General features: G+C 41.4%; 1 protein-coding gene across 3 annotated transcripts in view; it reads left to right on the forward strand.

Annotated features, from left to right (window-relative positions):
- The window catches only part of LOC147633946 (uncharacterized), a 111,126-nt gene extending 109,466 nt beyond the window's left edge, over positions 1 to 1,660 (forward strand). The window contains exons 10-13 of one of the 3 annotated variants that reach the window (XM_086805022.1): positions 431 to 491; positions 577 to 684; positions 800 to 860; positions 1,098 to 1,660. In XM_086805022.1, coding sequence (XP_086661148.1) covers positions 431 to 491; positions 577 to 684; positions 800 to 860; positions 1,098 to 1,116 — 249 coding nt within the window. In that variant the 3' untranslated portion in view covers positions 1,117 to 1,660. Of the gene's footprint in view, positions 1 to 430; positions 492 to 576; positions 685 to 799; positions 919 to 1,097 lie in introns of all 3 variants that reach the window. The other 2 variants (XM_086805020.1, XM_086805019.1) reach the window with 2 other exon arrangements.
- The last annotated feature ends 14,516 nt before the right edge of the window (positions 1,661 to 16,176 follow it).

Consider the following 16,176-nt stretch of genomic DNA (forward strand, 5'->3'; position numbering starts at 1 on the left):
AGTAGGTAAAGATCTCTTTTATATATATATATATATATATCAAAACACCATTTTTATAGAGGTTTTGTTGATGTTTCAAAACATTTTGGCCTAAAATTGTTTTGCACGTTCTGTTTGCTTGAGACACGTTTTTTTGTGACTATGGTCTGATCCATCCCTCTCACTAAGAGGTGAGTTTGTCGGCCTGTCCTTGAAAGGCTGCCCCAGTTCAGTTTCATTGTATCTTGCATCTGAGTTAATACAGGTCATGAATTTTCATGTCTTTTCTATCCTTCACCATGAGTTAATTTGCATTGAACAGTAAGTGATTAGTGTCTGATAATCTGCAAATAAGCCTTCGCTTATATCACTATGCATTCGACTGAACGCTGCGAAAACTTTTCTGTTAGAAGATTTAGTGGTGAGACTAACAACATGGCCACAATAATAGGCTGTCATCCAAGGTGGTCTTATCAAGAAAGGTCTATGTGCTGTCCAGGATGAAAGTGGAGGTACCTGTTGTTGTTTTTTCAAGCTCTCAACTAGGGTCGAAGAGTAGTTTTCCAAACCTTTTAACTGTTTGATTTGTATTTACAGGCCTCGTGGTGAGGGTAGTCAACCCTCGGTCAGGAGAAACTATTGTGGACTGCTGTGCAGCTCCAGGAGGCAAGGCTCTCTTTATGGCGGCATGCTTGAGAAACCAGGGCAAGAAGCTTTTCATCCACTTCTCCAGAAGACATTGATTTTCATGAGACCACCGTACATAAAAATGCTAGCTACCACGGGAGAGTCTCACGTCGTGTAGTAATGTTGCATGCAGGAAAGTTGCTGGCAATCGACGTACATCGGGGTAAACTACACCTACTGGAGGAGGCAGCAAGGTATCTTGGGGTTGAAACTGTTGTACACACGCAGCTTTGCAGCCTCTTCGACTTTGTAGTAAGCTTTTCAAAAAGTAGCTTTTTGCCTTTTGGCCAACTCCTACTCAGTTCTGCACGATTCTTTTGACAAAATATTAGAACAGAATATGCCTAGTTTGTATATATCTAATGGCATGTACCATTATGTTCCATTGGGATCCAGATGTGTGCACTTTTTGAGATAGCTTTTTCTTGCAGGATGGAAGCAGAATATTAGCTGACAAGGTTCTACTCGACGCTCCTTGTAGCGGGTTGGGGGTCCTGTCCAAGGTAGCTCCAGGAGTGGATTGTTAAAAAACGTGCATGAAAGTCGTTTCTTTTTCCTGGAAATGGTACTTTGTGTGTAGTGTTAAGGTCAAAGATGTATTTGGTCCGCTAGTTACTCTAGAGGAGAGCAGCAACAAATCTATAAATTGAGCTACCTTTCCATGTGACGTAGCTGAGGGAGACCTCTCGGCCATACTCATTAGCCCCATGCTTGATATTTTGGAGAGTGGTGTACCATCTATTGGGGGCTGATGCTCCTCTTATGTTATGTTCCTAGTACACCATGATGAGATTTCCATGGAAAATTTTGTATCACTCTAGTGAGATAGTTTTGTTTTGCTTCTATTTTATTTTCCGTTCGATGATCAGATATGCCATGGACATTATTGTATCACTTTGGTCTCATAGGCCCATTGGGTCTATAGACGCTTCATATATCATTCTTTCTCTCCATGGAGAGAACACACGTCTTTTCTAGATAGCCTAATGCCTCCGTTGGTCCTAGTGATCCCCGCCAGTTCCAGATCGGGGACTTGCTTCAATGACAGGTGGTGGATATTGAGGGTAAGTACATGGTTCATGAAGAGGACATCCCATTATGAGTCTGAATACATGAGGTTCTTCTGCTGCCTATTTTATTGTACACACAGTGTACGTAGTACATTGGTCTTGCATATCCTCTCCGTAGTAAGTCTTTTACTTTTTCCATACAATCTTTCTTTCTTTCTTTCTTTCCATGGATACAATCCAAAACCGTTAGCTCTCGCAAATCCTTGTGAACCTTCTTTTGTTTTTCTTAGGCTTTTGTTTTTTCCATATCATTATATAATACATTTACTTTATAAATACATTGTAACACTTTTGGTCTCATAGACTATTTGGTCTTTTGTTGCGGATCCACCTCACCCGAGAGGGGTTACCTTGGACCGGGCCTTTGCATTCAAGCGTGCCCGATGCTTGCGGCCCCTTGGACACGTGTCACAATCCCCTCATCAGCTTCAGATCCAAGACATGCTCCACTGCCATCGAGCTATCTTTCCACGTGATATAGCTGAGGGAGACCTCTCGACCATACTCATTAACCCCATGCTCGATATTTTGGAGAGTGGTATACCATCTATTGGGGGCTTATGCTCCTCTCGTGTTCCATCTTCTTGGTATTCCATGGATAGTTTTTTGTCACCCCAGTGAGATAGCTTTGTTTGTTTCTATTTTAGTTTTTGTTCCATGATGAGATATGCCATGGACATTCTTGTATCACTTTGGTCTCATTGGCCCATTGGGTCTTTAGTAGGCGCTTAATATGTCTTTCTTTCTTTGGACATCATTGTATACATTTTGTTGCTATGTTATTCTTTTTTTCCATCATTATGAAATTTTATGTGCATCATTGTGTACACTTTTTGGTCTCATAGACCTTTTGGGTCTTTCATAGACAATTAGTATAACTTTCTCTACCATCATTGAGTCATGCAATATTCTGTCTCTCTCTCTCTCTCTCTCTCTCTCTCTCTCTCTCTCGATCTGGACGACCGTATTAGACTACAAAACCTGGACATCACTGACACGGGGCTGCAGAGATCATCACAGGACTATGAGGAGGTCACGGTGTATGGGAATTATTTCTTAGAGCTGTGAGCTACACATGGTCTCGTTATCTATAACAGGATGTCCTGATGGCCCTCCTCCGACGCCCTCACCTCCTTTCCTCACTCAGAAGGTACTAGCACTGTGGACTACCTTCTGGGATCTCCGGCTTTGGCACACTTCCTGACTTCTCCATCCCGCCACCCCCCTTTGAAGCTGACCATGCCTACCTCTATTTCACTCTTACCTGCGCACCGCCCGTCCCTCCGCCACCCCCCCCCCATCACACATTACACCGAGGTCAATTTTGATCACAAGCTTGACCTTGTTTACTCCAACCACATCTACAGCCAACTCCTGGCCTATTGTCCCCCTACCCACCCTCACATCATAGCTCACCATCGTACGCCACACATCCACCACCACTTCTTTCATTTGCATGTGGCTGTCTACCGCCAAGCCACGTTGTGGTTTCATATCGAGAACTATTGGTATGATGACGAATGCTGAGTCACACGCTGCTGCCTCAAGCATGAGGTACAGATTGGGCAAATCACGAAGCACCAAGCGCAACGGATTTCTCAACGGCTCACCCAATGCAAGAAACGAGAGTTCTACGCTCGGCAAGAGGATGAGTTATATTGACTTTTCTTAGGGCTGAATTGCAAAGAGGCCTAGAGGAAACTCCGAGAACATCGTCCCCCCCCCACCTATCACTTGTCCGGACTCATGGCACCTCCTATGTACACTCCCTCTATGATATTCCCCATTAGCCACCCCTACCCCCACCACCAGATCCCCGCCCCACCACCTCCACCTTCTGCACAAAGGGCAAGGACCTCAAGGCCATTCGTAGATTACGTATTGGGTGAGCCGAGGATCATGAGGGGCCGAGTGCATCTCGCATGCCGATGATAACTTGGCGCCCCTACTAGCCTACATGTTCAATACAGCCCTTTGTGAACGATTTCCACCTTCTTAGTCCACCGACACCATCACCCCCATCCTCAAAGCCGGAGATCCACTTGATCCTAATAATTACAGGACGATCAAGATTGGCCACACATTGGCCAAACTTTATATATCAGTGCTATTGTCGGAGCTCAGTTCATTTGCAGAGAGAGAAGGATGCAAAGCCTTGGGACAGGTAGGCTTTCAGAAGAGCTACTCTACCCTTGACCACATCTTCACCCTCCGTGCCATCATCGAGGAGGGTAGAGCACGTCATCAAAGTATTTGATACTGTACTTTGAGCCCGCCTCCTACACCGTGTATAGGCGATAACAGTCCCATGTGACATGGTTCGGAGTATCATTGCCCTTTATGAGTCTGTCATTGGACGAGTGACAGACCCAGGAGGTACATGGCAGGAGATTTCCAGCACTATTGGGGTGAAACAGGGCTGCCTTCTATCACCCACTCTTTTTGGCCTCTACATTGATGAGATCTTGAGCTTCATTGACAGATTAGGGAGGGCTAATCTCACACTGGCAGGCGTATTGATTCCCAGACTACTTTATGCATATGACATTGTCCTCGTGTCAGATTCAGCCAAGGGGCTTCACGGATAGTTCGATGCCTTACAGGACTTCTGCACTCAGCGGGACGTCTGTGTTAACCTTGGTAAAACCAAAGTAATGGTCTTCAATACTTCCTGCCCCTTCACATCCAGATTGAGCTTTACATACAGAGGGGATCTTGTGGAGATTCTCTCATCCTATGTCTACCTTGGTGTCACTTTCAGTGGCCCACGCTTCACCATGCTTCCCGCAGCACATGCCAAGAGTGACATGGGGATATGCAGCCTTGACGGGAGAAATTGTGGAATGATGGGGATAAGTGAGGTTCCAACATACATAGATGCTTGGAGGGTGGGCAAGGAGACATTCAAAGAAAAGCCTCTTATCGTGAAGTTTGGGGATGCACAAAAAAGGAGGGATTTCACGCAGAAAAAGGGGGAGCTCAAGGTCGTCACTGAACACAAGCTGTATCTTGAAAATGACCTTACACCAATCCAGGGAACACATAAGAAGATAGGCATGATAGAGGTGAAGAAAGGCTGGGATGAAGGTAAATGGGCAGCCTACAGAGATGGGGGAGTGATTATCCAAGGCGTACGCCCCAAATAGGGATGCGGGGTCGAACAATCAACTTGCCCAACAGGATAAGGCTCCGAATGGAGGGGTCGATGATGCCCAGTTGGTATGACGAAGAGTGCAAGGAAGCCTGTAGGGACCTCAGAGAACAACAAAACAGGGGGCAGATTACAGAGAAGCAAGCCCGCCGGATGTCACAACGCCTCACGTGTCGTAAGAAGAGGTTTCTCATCAAGAATGAGGAAACAATTTACCAGTCTTTTGAGCTCTAGTAGCAAGCTGGGATGGGATATTTTGAGGGAACATAGGCTGCCTACACCCATTGAAGACCCCATGATATGGCAGCAGCACACACAAAAGCTTTACCACAACCCAAACCCCATTTTTATTGCCATCCCATGGCCTGCCTGCCCCATCTCATCTAGCCTCTTCGCACCTCAAAATGTAGCCAAGGCCATACATCAGGTCCAGACTGGGAAGTCTAGGGATAATGAGGATCTTGTAGCAGAGCACATCATACACACATTGATACACTTGCACCTTTCTTGGCTGAGATCTTTAACCGTGCCCTTTGTGAAGGTTTCTCCCCATGTTGGACAGCCAATACCATCATCCCGATTCACAAATCCGGAGACCCCCTAGACCCAAACAACCACCACACTATCATGATCGGCCACGTGATGGCTAAATTTTATGGAACAGTCCTAGCAGCTGAGGTGGGTTCTTTTGCTGAGAGCCATGGCATGAGAGCAAGAGGGCAGGCCAGCCTCGGAGGTCTTTTTCCAATCTGGATCACATTTTCACAGTGAGAATCATGATCAAGGAGGCCAAGGCGAGAAAGAGAAAGATTTTCTGTTTCTTTGTGGACTTCTGCAAAGCCTTTGACACAGTCCCCTTGTTCTTGCCTCTTTCACCGATTACAGGAGTTGGGATTTCCACAGCAGAATATCTGGGGAGTGATGGCATTATATGAGTCGGTGACAGCCTACAAGGAGGGTGAGGCCGCCTGAGGTATGTCTAGTATGATCACGAGCAATATTGGGGTGAAGCAAGGATGCCCTTTGTCGTCAACTGTGTTTGGCATATACATAGATGAGATTTCAGAGTTTATTGAAAGACTGGGCAGGGCTGGGGCTATACATGGAGACATGTTGGTGACTATCCTACTCTATGCAGATGACATTGTGCTGATGTCTAGCTCCAAAGAGGGGCTGCAGAAGCACCTAGAGGCATTGCAAGCTTTTTTGTGAGCAGAGGGGCCTCACCGTTAACCTTGGAAAAACCAAGGTCATGGTCTTCAATACCTCACCGGCGGGACTCTGAGACATGAGATTCAAATATGTAGGGGGGACAATAGAGATTGTGCACTCTCATGTATATCTGGGGGTCACTTTCACAAGGCCACGGTACCAGATGAGACCAGCAACACATGCTAGGGTTGCTAGGGGATATGCAGCTCTTGCAAGCCTTGAGCGATGGTGCTTTTAGGCCCACTTCCAAGAACCGTACACCAAGAGATGGCTTTTTGACACCTTAGTGACATCGGCAGAAATGTATGGGGCACCTTTTTGGGGTCCCGATCTTGGTGGAGAGGATTGGAGGAGGGTGGAGAGGCTACAGGTTATGATGTATTCACATATGATTAGGAGCAAACCATCAGTGCCTCATGCCATTGTTCTATCAGAGTTTGCAGCCTTCCTGCTAGTTATGGATGCCCTGTTCTAGACAGTCACATAATATACAGAGGGTCTACAATTTGAGCAGAGATAGGCTTCCCAGGCTGGCACTTGAGTCATCCCGCCGCCTAATAGAGGCAGGACACCAGCAGACTTGGTATGCCAAGGTCAAACAATGGTTTCAGGCAAATGGGTTCCCTAGGTGTAGCGCATAGGACTTCCTTTGACAATTTTGACAGTGATAGCTAAGTTTTAGTTTAGTTCTTGTTTCATTTTCCGCTTGCTACCCCATTATTCAGTTACTCAAGGATTCATTGTAACTTTTGGTCTCATAGACCCTTGCGGTCTTTTGCAGACGTTAATCTCTCTCTCTTAGGCTCAGACAGCTCCAGAGGGGGGATGACAGACACAGATTACTACATTTTTTCAGAGATCCATACCCCTCCCAGCCCCTACACGGCAGGGAATTAGTCTCCAGAGAGCAGAGACACTTAGAGCCCGCAGGAGACAGAGGACACCTGGCTTTCGGACACCACGCCTATACCAGAGAGAGATGACAGAGATCAGAGCTCAGTTTCATAGAGAGGGTGAGGAGCGACTGGCTCGCTTCAGAGCACACCCAGGCATGTTCTTCAGAGAGCTGTGGACACCCCCTTCACTGATGTATACCATTTTATACCCCCAGTATGGTACAGGATGGAGCTAGCTAGGTTGCATATCATGATTGTATACTCCATGCATATAGCTTTGCATTCTCCTAGTAATAGAGCTCCATCCCCTACACACCCAGATTCAGCTTTTTTATTCAGTACTTTTTCATTTTGTTGGGATGACAGAGGATACCCCATACATGTACTCCGATTTGTCTCATAGGCCGAGTTCGGTCTTTTGGAAGACGTTAATAAAATCTTTCTTTCTTTCTTTCTTTCTTTCTCTCTCTCTCGATCTGGACGACCCTATCAGACTACAGGCACTGGACATCACTGACACAGGGCTATAGAGATCATCACAGACCTTGAGGAGGTCACGGTGTATGGAAGATATTTCTTAGAGCTGGGAGCTGCACATGGTCTCGTTATCTATGATGGGATGTCTCGATGGCCCTCCTCCGATGCCCTCACCTCCTTCCCTCATTCAGGAGGTACTAGCACCGTGGACTACCTTATGGGATCTTCGCACCTTCTCCCCAACTTCTCCATCCCACCACCCCCCTTTGAAGTTGACCATGCCTACCTCTCTTTCACTCTTACCTGCACCCATCTCACATTACACTCAGGTCCTTTTTGATCACGAGCTTGACCTTGTTTACTCCAACCACATCTACCGCCAACTCCAGGATGTGGAACCTACTGTCTCCCTATCCACCCTCACATCACAGCTCACCACCATACTCCACACATCCGCCACCACTTCTTTCATCTACACACGACGGTCTACCGCCAAGCCACCTTGTGGTTCCATGCCCCAGAACTGTTGGTATGATGACGAATGTCGGGCCACACGCTCCCGTCTTAAGCATGAGGTACGGATTTGGCAAATCACAAAGCGCCAAGCACAACGGATTTCTCAATGGCTCACCCAACGCAAGAAACGAGAGTTCTACGCTCGGAAAGACAATGAGTTATACTGACTTTTCTTGGGGCCGAATTGCAAAGAGGCCGGGAGGAAACTCTGATATCATCGTCCTCCCACACCTATCACCTGCGCGGCACATGGCACTCCTATGCATGCTCCCTCTATCATATCCCCCATCAGCCACCCCTACTCCTACCCCCACCACTAGATCCCCGTCCCACCACCTCCACCTTCTTCACATGGTCCTCAAGGCCATTCGTAGACTACACAATAAGCGAGCCTAGGATCATGAGGGACTCACTGCCAAGTACATCTCACATTGCTGATGATACCCTGACGTCCCTACTACTGCATGTTCAATAGAGCCCTTTGTGAAGGATTTCCATCCTCTTGGTCCACCAACACCATCACCTCATCCTCAAAGCCGGAGATCCAATTTGTGAGATCCCTCTGGCCCCTCCATGCACCGGACTCCCGATAGCTGACAGCGGAAGCAGCCCCCTCATGCGCGGGGCAGGGTTTCTCACTCGGGGCCTCGCGCACGAATGTCCGGGCACGAGACTAGGCTGGTGGTCACTCCGAAAACCGAAACCGGGAAAATTTCCCATGCCCGAAAAGCGAGGACGATCCACCTTTTTGAATTTTCTTAACGAATTTTTCTAACGAGATCAATTCTAAACTATCCTTCACCTGAATAAACCAAATAGAAGGAAACTATCACTGATATAATTTGATCATCTGAGTAATTTCAACGCTTTTTTCCTAATCAAGATCATGCACAGCCGTTGATCCACTCAATTGAGAAATTTATCTGGGAATTAACTAGCTACTCGAATCCTAGCGTAATCCTAAGATTTTTCAGTTTGATTATTAAAACTCCACTGATTCCTGCCTAACCCCATCCGGCCCATGGGTTAGGCACCACCCTACCACCGGAATCGGTGGAACCAAACAAGTACTCACCCACCCATAATTGAAATGCCTTTCTTAACTTTACCTTTAGAAAACAAATACGTACACACTCCTCTTTAAAACTTTAATATAAAAATATTCCATTGACAAAACAGATACGATCACAGATTTCATAATTCAAAATTTCCATTCAATCCCTTGTTTCACAAAAACAGTACCACTGTCGACTCTCCGTTGGGACCAGCTGGTTAGCAACGAGATCCAGTAACAGATTATAATAATCACTTCGTCAACATACATATATATATCTTCCTTGACATACGTGTGGGTGTTCTAAGCACCGCGAGCCCGTGCATCGCCTGGTCAGAACCCTCGAGGATCCTCCTTAGGTGTCCTAGTACTTCACTCAGGGACCGCTTCGTCGGCCCTCGCCCATTGTACCGGAAGCATATCATTTTTCACCATACCCAAGCTGGTCAAGACCTGGGCAGGTTTTTGCAGCGTGAGCTGTCTCTCGAACACTCCCCGCCAGCTGTTGCAATTCCCTTAGATAAACATATATGCCAAATACTCCCTCCAGCATTCTGGCGTAAGACAGTCCTTTAAGAAAACAGCGTTTCTATGCAAGTTTTCAGTTTTGATTTTGTTTGAAAACCATGGATAATCTTAAATCCGTATCCCAATACTTCTAGATCCAGGTCTGAATTCCAAACAGAATTTCTCGAATTTTGTTAACTTGATCCTCAGATCAAAATCAAAAGTCTTAACTTAGTTTCAGATTCGGCGGGGGAGTTGAGTACATTTTTCCTGAACTCGGCACAGCGTCATTGATTGAAATTGAGAAAGGAATTACGTCTTGGTCAATATTCTGAATCAGAGTTTGGATCTGGAAAGGTCCTTCCTAAACTATCTTTCTCGAAAGGTACTATTTCAATTTCTCTTTTTCTAAATTTCGTTTGACGAATATTTGCTTACAGTTTTCTAAAACATGAATTTCTTATGAGGAATAAAATAATCATTTATCTCGATCTCCGACTTCGATAGTTTAATTGAATTTTCTCAATACCATCTTAGTGAATATGAAACGGTAGCATTTCTTCTCACAGATTATCTACTTATTCATTTTTTCAATTTTTGTGCGGAAATTAAACAGAGAATTAAGAGAACCCTTATTTAATTATAAAGATTCTATATGCATCTAATTATGCATAAAATCCAATTCTGATGAAAGTCACACTTTTATCATCATAAAAATCATTTATGATGAAAATCACTCTTTTAACAAAAAAAATATCTTTTATGCATAAAAATCATCATACTTTTAATATAAAAAAATATTTTTTATACATATGTTTATGCATAAAAATCATTTATGAACATATACATAAAAATCATTTATGATAAAAATCACACTTTAAATATAAAAAAATATCTTTTATGCATATGTTTATGCATAAAAATCATTTATGATGAAAATCACACTTTTAATATAAAAAATATCTTTTATGCATATGTTTATGCATAAAAATCATTTATGATGAAAATCACACTTTTAATATAAAAAAATATCTTTTATGCATATGTTTATGCATAAAAATCATTTATGATGTCACACTTTTAATATAAAAAAAATATCTTTTATGCATATTGTTATGCATAAAAATCATTTATGATAAAAGTAACACTTTTATAATTAAAAAAATATTCTTTTATGCATACTTTTATGCATAAAAATCAATAATGATAAAAGTAACGCTTTTATGATAAAAAAATATTCTTTTATGTATACTTTTATGCATAGAAATCAATAATGATAAAAATAATACTTTTATAATAAAAAAATATTCTTTTATGCATACTTTTATGTATAGAAATCAATAATGATAAAAGTAACACTCTTATAATAAAGAAATATTCTTTTATGCATACTTTTATGCATAGAAATCAATAATGATAAAAGTAACACTTTTATAATAAAAAAAATATTCTTTTATGCATACTTTTATGTATAGAAATCAATAATGATAAAAGTAACACTCTTATAATAAAAAAATATTCTTTTATGCATACTTTTATGCATAGAAATCAATAATGATAAAAGTAACACTTTTATAATTAAAAAAATATTCTTTTATGCATAAAAATCAATAATGATAAAAATAACACTTTTATAATAAAAAAATATTCTTTTATGCATAGAAATCAATAATGATAAAAGTAACACTTTTATAATAAAAAAATATTCTTTTATGCATAAAAATCAATAATGATAAAAGTAACACTTTTATAATAAAAAAATATTCTTTTATGCATAGAAATCAATAATGATAAAAGTAACACTTGTATAATAAAAAAATATTCTTTTATGCATACTTTTATGTATAGAAATCAATAATGATAAAAGTAACACTTTTATAATAAAAAAATATTCTTTTATGCATAGAAATCAATAATGATAAAAGTAACACTTTTATAATAAGAAAAATATTCTTTTATATATAAAAATCAATAATGATAAAAGTAACACTTTTATATTAAAAAATATTCTTTTATGCATAAAAATCAATATGATGAAAGTAACTCTTTTGTAATTAAAAAATATACTTTTATGCATTATTTTATGCATAAAAATCCATAATGAAGAAAGTAACACTTTCATAATAAAAAAATTTATCAATAAGTATCTTTCATAGAATTTAATTATATTAAAAATTATTTTTTTATAAAAATTAATCAATATGCATCTTTCTATGCATGAATGAAAATGACACTTTTAGAATGTTCTAACGATGGGGATTACTCTTTTTGATTAATAAAAGATGAAATTTATTTCATAAATTTTTAGAAAATTTCGTCATAACCTCCTTTGTATGGCTGATCATTTTTCAATTTTTAACTCATTAGAATTAATTAGAAGTTCACCAAGAGTTTCTAAATCATTCTAGTGTAAACATTTTCTACTTATTTAAGAAAACATCTAGGATAAAGAATGGTTGGATTTACTAAAGAAAAGAGGGAAATGCCTTTTTTCAATGAGGCATAACATCCATTCAATTTAGAGAAGACAAAAATCATAAAAAAACCATAAAAGAAATAGAAAAGAGATGGATAATTTGAGAGCTTTCCTTTGGCTTGATGGTTTGATGTTTCTACTCTTGTTTGAAACAAGAGTGGCCGCTAATCTTTTAGAAGAGGGAAGGTCAAAAACTAATGAATTATGAGTAAAATTCACTGTTTTTGGCACTTGGGAGAGGTAGGGTAACAGTGCAAAACACTATTGAGTTTCAACAAAGAGGAAGGCTTCTATTGATAAGAAAAAGTGAGCTTCTAACCAAGCTAACTGATTCTAGAATTTTTCAAATCAGTTTGGTCAATTTTTGACCATTTTTTGATCAGTTTAGTCCACTTTTTGGATCTAGTTGAAACAAGAGAGAGAAGAGATAAAAATATCTCATTATTTGGGAGTTTAAAACTCATTTAAGCATGTGAAATAGGTGCCTCCTTCATGAGGGGAATTCCCCCATATTGAGGTGTCAAAAATGCATCATTTCATCTAAATATCTCTCTTTTTTAACTATTAACCTTGTCCTTAGTCAATTGTTCATCTTATGTAAGTATTTACTCATTTTTGGGAGATTTTTCTTTTATTCTTCTATTTATCTCCTCCCTGCATTTGGATGAATCTTATTGGTCTATAGGAACCTTAATCTAGAATTTCGAAAAAATCTTGACCCTCAGGAGGATAATGCCTCTTGAATAGATTATACTTAATTTCTAATGTACCTTCTGAAAATCTTTTTGAACTTCTGTTTCAGGGAAACTTATTTTAATAAGATGAGGTATTTTTCTATCCCAAAATATTTAGAATCTGAATATTCTCTCTCTAGAATATTTTCTCTCTCTAGACCAAAACTGGTAGAAACAAGATCTTTTATATTTCTGAAGAGGGATTTGATTACAGGGGAAGATGCTGGACATCTTGAGTTCGATGGCTTCAGGAACTGGCATCTTATTTTGTATGTGCGCAGGGGAAGATGCTGATCTCCGGGGGTCAATTCAATCACATGATCTACTTTCTGAATTGGAGGCATTTCAGTTAGCTCTGCTGGGAATAGATCATCAAATTCATTTAACCATTCTGGTTCTTTAGCCTTAAGCTTTGAGTCTACTGGGTTCATTTTGACAACATAAATTTGTTGCTTCTTCCTAAGTCCTTTCAGCAACCTGGAAGCTTTTACTAACTGAAGGTCTGGGGATCCGGAAACTCCAGTTCCTTGAACTTTGTTCCCGTGAAGGTCATGGTTCCATTGTGACAGTGTATATCAGCTTGATTTTTGTGGAGCCAATCCATTCCAAGGATCTCGTCAAAAACTCCCACCTCCCCATGCTATCTGAGTGGATGCACCTCGAGGTAAGACTTTGAACTGACAGTCGGTTACATTACCATCTAGATTGAACTGGATAAGATCTGTCTCGGTGTGAGTGAAAAGAGTCTTCCCACTGGCCAATTCAACTTGCATAGGTTTCCCTGATTTCTGTTCTAAGACTAGCTTACGCAAGCATCCAGGGCAAATGAATGAATGAGAACTGCCTGAATGAATCAAAAGCTTAAAAGACTTACCTTGATATTCTGCTGGAGTATGGATGACTGAGAACTGACGGTTAGGTCCTTGGTTTTCAATTGCGGCAAAGATCTGCCCTCTTTCCTCTTCTACTACATCTGAAATTGTGACTGCTCTGGCTGCTGCAGTCTGAGGTGAAACTATTTCTCTTTGGTTGTCCCAATTCTTGGAAGGTTGAGCTGGAGTTCTTCTGGGGTTTCCCTGGCTTGGGCGAGACGGATCCTGATTAGACTGGTACGAAGGGGTTGGTCTCTGAACTCGAGGTCCTTGACTTCCCTGTCCCCTTGACATGGCAGGAGTCGGGCAGTCTTTCAGTTGGTGACCAAAACCTTGGCATCCAAAATATCGGTTTTCACTTCTGAGTTGATCCTTCTGATTTCTTGAAAGAAGGGGGGCTCCTGAGAAAGTATTCTGGGGGAAGGGTCTTCCTTCACTTCGGAATCTTCCTGCATCCTGATTCTGATTCAGGCCTTGTTGCCTCTTCGGGGGTGGAAAGTTTGAAGTACTTCCCTAGGCTTGGAATCTTTTAAAGTTAGAGGGTGTAGGCTTTGGCGGGACCTTTATTACAAAGGCTTTGGCAAAATCCTTTGCCATTCTTACTGCTTCAGCCATGGACACTGGCTTGGCATTTTTGACCAGTGTGTCCAAGGGTTCGTTCATTCCCCGAATGAACCTGGCCATGAGTTGTTCTTCATCAAGAGGTGGTGAATATTTGAGTAGAAGAGCAAAGGCCTGGTGACATTCCTCGATGGTTTTGCTCTCTTGCTTTAGCTCTAAGAATTCGTTTATTTTGGTTTCCAAAAATCTAGGGGGACAAAATCTCTTTCTCAAATAGGTTTTTAGGTCATTCCAGGACTGAATATTTCTGTCCAGACGGTTGGTGTTACAGTGGTTCCTCCATGCTACCCTGGCTGTTTCCACTATTGTCAGCCGGGCAAGAGCCATTTTGCTCCACTCATTGTAGCCTGTGACGTCAAAATATTCTTCCATGGCTTCCACCCATTTCTACACAGCCTCGCCTAGGTTCTCTCCTTCTCCTTTGAAGGGTCCTGGCTGAGTCCTATGAAGAGCCTTGCGAACATCAGGGTCAAGCTCGTCATCTTCAGAGAGAGGATCTGGCTGACGGCCACGGTTTCCTCGTCTCATGATTCTGCCAAAAATTTATATATTATTAAATTTTTATTTTGATATCATCCATGAGATCCTAAGACTTAAGAGGTTCGGAAAACAACTTCTTAAACAAGACAATGATCTTATTGGAGATCTATGACATATGTCCGATAATAGATTTTTCTTTATCAAATCATCCATAAACAATCACTTATACAACAGGGAATTTTTCTCCAGAAAACATTTCTATACTTATATAAAAGTTACAATATGTACATAGAGCAGCTCGGCTCCAGAATCACCGCCTCAGTCGTAATCGCATAAAGAAGCGAAACTGTGAAGAAGACATACCATGGTACACACGATTCATTACACAAAGAGGTGCTTGAATTCTATTTCTCGGGATAAAGCGGCTAAGAAGTCTAAAAAATCGGCATGAAGTTCTGAAGTTCCTGGGTGAATGATCAAAGAGTTGAACATGCTGAACAAGCCCTAGTCTTATCAGAATCATGGCCAAGGAAATATTTTGCCTGAGCCTCTGACGCTGACTGGTACGGATATTAATACACCGTCCTCCATTGAACCACATATACCGACGTCGCTCAAGAGGATCAGGAAAGTAAAGACTCAAAATGGCGAGCGAGTCTCACTCTGTTCACTCGGGTCGTAGCAGAGTTGATGAGGTGATCAAATGCAAAAGCTATCATATCCTGACTCTGAGAGAGTCCAGGAATTCCAGATAGGTTCGAGGTGTCCATCTATAAATTTCTAATTCAATTTATAAGTTTTCAATTTTTGAAGTTCATTCACATAGTATTAACAAGTGAAAACATTTCTTTCCCAGATTTCTATTAAAAATTTAGGCAATTTTTGCTCTGATACCAACTGTGAGATCCCTCTGTCCCCTCCGCGCACCGGACTCCCGGTAGCTAACAGCGGAAGCAGCCTCCTCATGCGTGGGATAGGGTTTCTCACTCCGGGCTCGCCCACGAATGTCCGGGCACGAGACTAGGCTGGTGGTCACTCCGAAAACCGAAACCAGGAAAATTTCCCATGCCCGGAAAGCGGGGACGATTCCACCTTTTTGAATTTTCTTAACGAATTTTTCTAACGAGATCAATTCTAAACTATCCTTCACCTGAATAAACCAGATAGAAGGAAACTATCACTGATATAATTTGATCATCTGAGTAATTTCAACGCTTTTTTTCCTAATCAAGATCAGGCCACTCAATTGAGAAATTTATCAGGGAATTAACTAGCTACTCGAATCCTAGCGTAATCCTAAGATTTTTCAGTTTGATTATTAAAACTCCACTGATTCCAGTCTAACCCCATCCGGCCCATGGGTTAGGCACCACCCTACCACTAGAATCGGTGGAACCAAACAAGTACTCACTCACCCATAATTGAAATGCGTTTCTTAACTTTA

The sequence above is a fragment of the Cibotium barometz genome, chromosome 11 (assembly GCF_041138505.1).
Source record: "Cibotium barometz isolate CiBa-2024 chromosome 11, ASM4113850v1, whole genome shotgun sequence".
Classification (NCBI taxonomy): domain Eukaryota; kingdom Viridiplantae; phylum Streptophyta; class Polypodiopsida; order Cyatheales; family Cibotiaceae; genus Cibotium; species Cibotium barometz.